The sequence below is a fragment of the Aphis gossypii genome, chromosome 1, assembly GCF_020184175.1.
Source record: "Aphis gossypii isolate Hap1 chromosome 1, ASM2018417v2, whole genome shotgun sequence".
In the NCBI taxonomy this organism is placed as follows: domain Eukaryota; kingdom Metazoa; phylum Arthropoda; class Insecta; order Hemiptera; family Aphididae; genus Aphis; species Aphis gossypii.
In genome coordinates, this window is record NC_065530.1 from 82,906,601 (window position 1) to 82,908,257 (window position 1,657).

The following is a 1,657-nucleotide window of genomic DNA, read 5'->3' on the forward strand; positions in this document are numbered from 1 at the left end:
TTATAAAATTTTCCATAGACTAGCCTTTTCTTCATTTAATTTTATCTGTGCAACTTTTCGAGATCTGTTATCATGTGTAGATCTATGTTTGATCAGCCAACTTTTTACATAACTTGTTGGATTCCATATTGCAACTGGTGGTCCATTAATATTTATAAACATTAGACTAGAAATGTTAGTAACGGATAATCTAGACCTGAGATCTGAACATATTAAATTCATTTGGCTAAATCCCCTTTCACATTCAGCCGTTGAAACTGGAAATGTTTTTATTAAAATGTCCAATTCTTTTAACTCGTCATTGATAATTTTATTGTTAATATATTTTCGAAAGCCTTGAATTGCATTATCTGTATTTAGTAGAAATCTATTCGTCAATCTCTTTATTTCATCTTCGCCAAATCTTATATTTTCAACTGTACAAGGCCATGTATGTTCATTTAAAATTTGCATATCATTTAAAATACAAGATTCCTCTTCATTTGTTTCAAGTAAACGTGAGTTAAGGTTAGTATTACTAGATAAAACTATGGTTTTGAATATCATAGTTTTTTGTGCAGTTAAAGCTTCTAACATGAAATCTCCATTTTTGGTTTTAAAAGAATCAATCACTGATTGTTCTTTTAATTGATTCATCAGCACGCGACAATGTAATTGAATGACTTTGTAATTCACGAGATAAATATGACAATTTTTTAAGTACGTCACACATTAGTGCCAAGTCTAAGACAAATTCTGGACTTCCCAACCGCTAACATAATCCAAGATATTTAGATCTAGATTTTTGATCTCTTAGGTTATCATATGAAGAATTTTGTAAGTGGTTGTATAACGCTGGATATGTTTTCCATACAATTTCTACTGCTCTGAAGCTACTGGCTACCCAACGAACATCAAGAACTCGTCCTACCTTTAAGAATAAAATGTCTAATTCTATACATGATTTTCTTAGTTCATTTTGATTTTTAGGTGATCTATTATACAATACATATAAACTATCAATAAAATTTTTAAAATGGTTAGTTGCAGAAACGTCTTTCATACAATCATTTACAGCCAGTTCTAATCTGTGGTTCATGCAGTGCCATGAAAATATTAATGGATATTTATCTTTTAAAAGTTTGGTCACTCCATTTTTTTTCCCTACTAAAACACTGGCTCCATCGCTAACAAAAGACACCCAGTTATGTTGAAGATAAGAATCTTGAAAGCCAAAAGTAAACAGACAATTTAAAAGTTGGTTAACTATGTTTTCAGCAGTTTGTTTTTCCAATTCCACTAAGTCCAAGAAAATAAATATTGGATCCTCATGAGAAATTGATGCTTTAATGAATACTGCCATACACGATTTTGAGCTAACTGTTGTCGACTCATCAATTAAAACAGAAATCTTTGATTCAGAATTGATTATATTTTTTACAATAGATTCTCTCATTTTGCATGCAATATGATTTATAATAGAAGTACATGAGTACCTAGAATGCAAAATATGAAAAATATGAAAATAAAGTTTTACTTCCACGCTTATTTTTCTCTGGTTCCATGTTTAACGTTTATTACAATTATTAAATGCTTAAAATATGTTAATATAAGTTAGAAAAACAACAGACAGCAGTTCCTACAATGACGAATGACGATTATGGTGGTTATACACATT

At 29.8% G+C, this 1,657-nt stretch overlaps 1 protein-coding gene across 1 annotated transcript; it reads right to left on the bottom strand.

Moving 5' to 3' along the window:
• Positions 1-1,435, bottom strand: LOC126555844 (E3 SUMO-protein ligase KIAA1586-like). Its single transcript, XM_050210747.1, has 3 exons — positions 1,055-1,435; positions 757-910; positions 1-662 (listed from the first exon to the last, which is right to left on the bottom strand). The coding sequence occupies exons 1-3, from the start codon at positions 1,433-1,435 to the stop codon at positions 1-3; spliced, it is 1,197 nt and encodes a 398-aa protein (XP_050066704.1).
• Between the last annotated feature and the right edge of the window lie 222 nt (positions 1,436-1,657).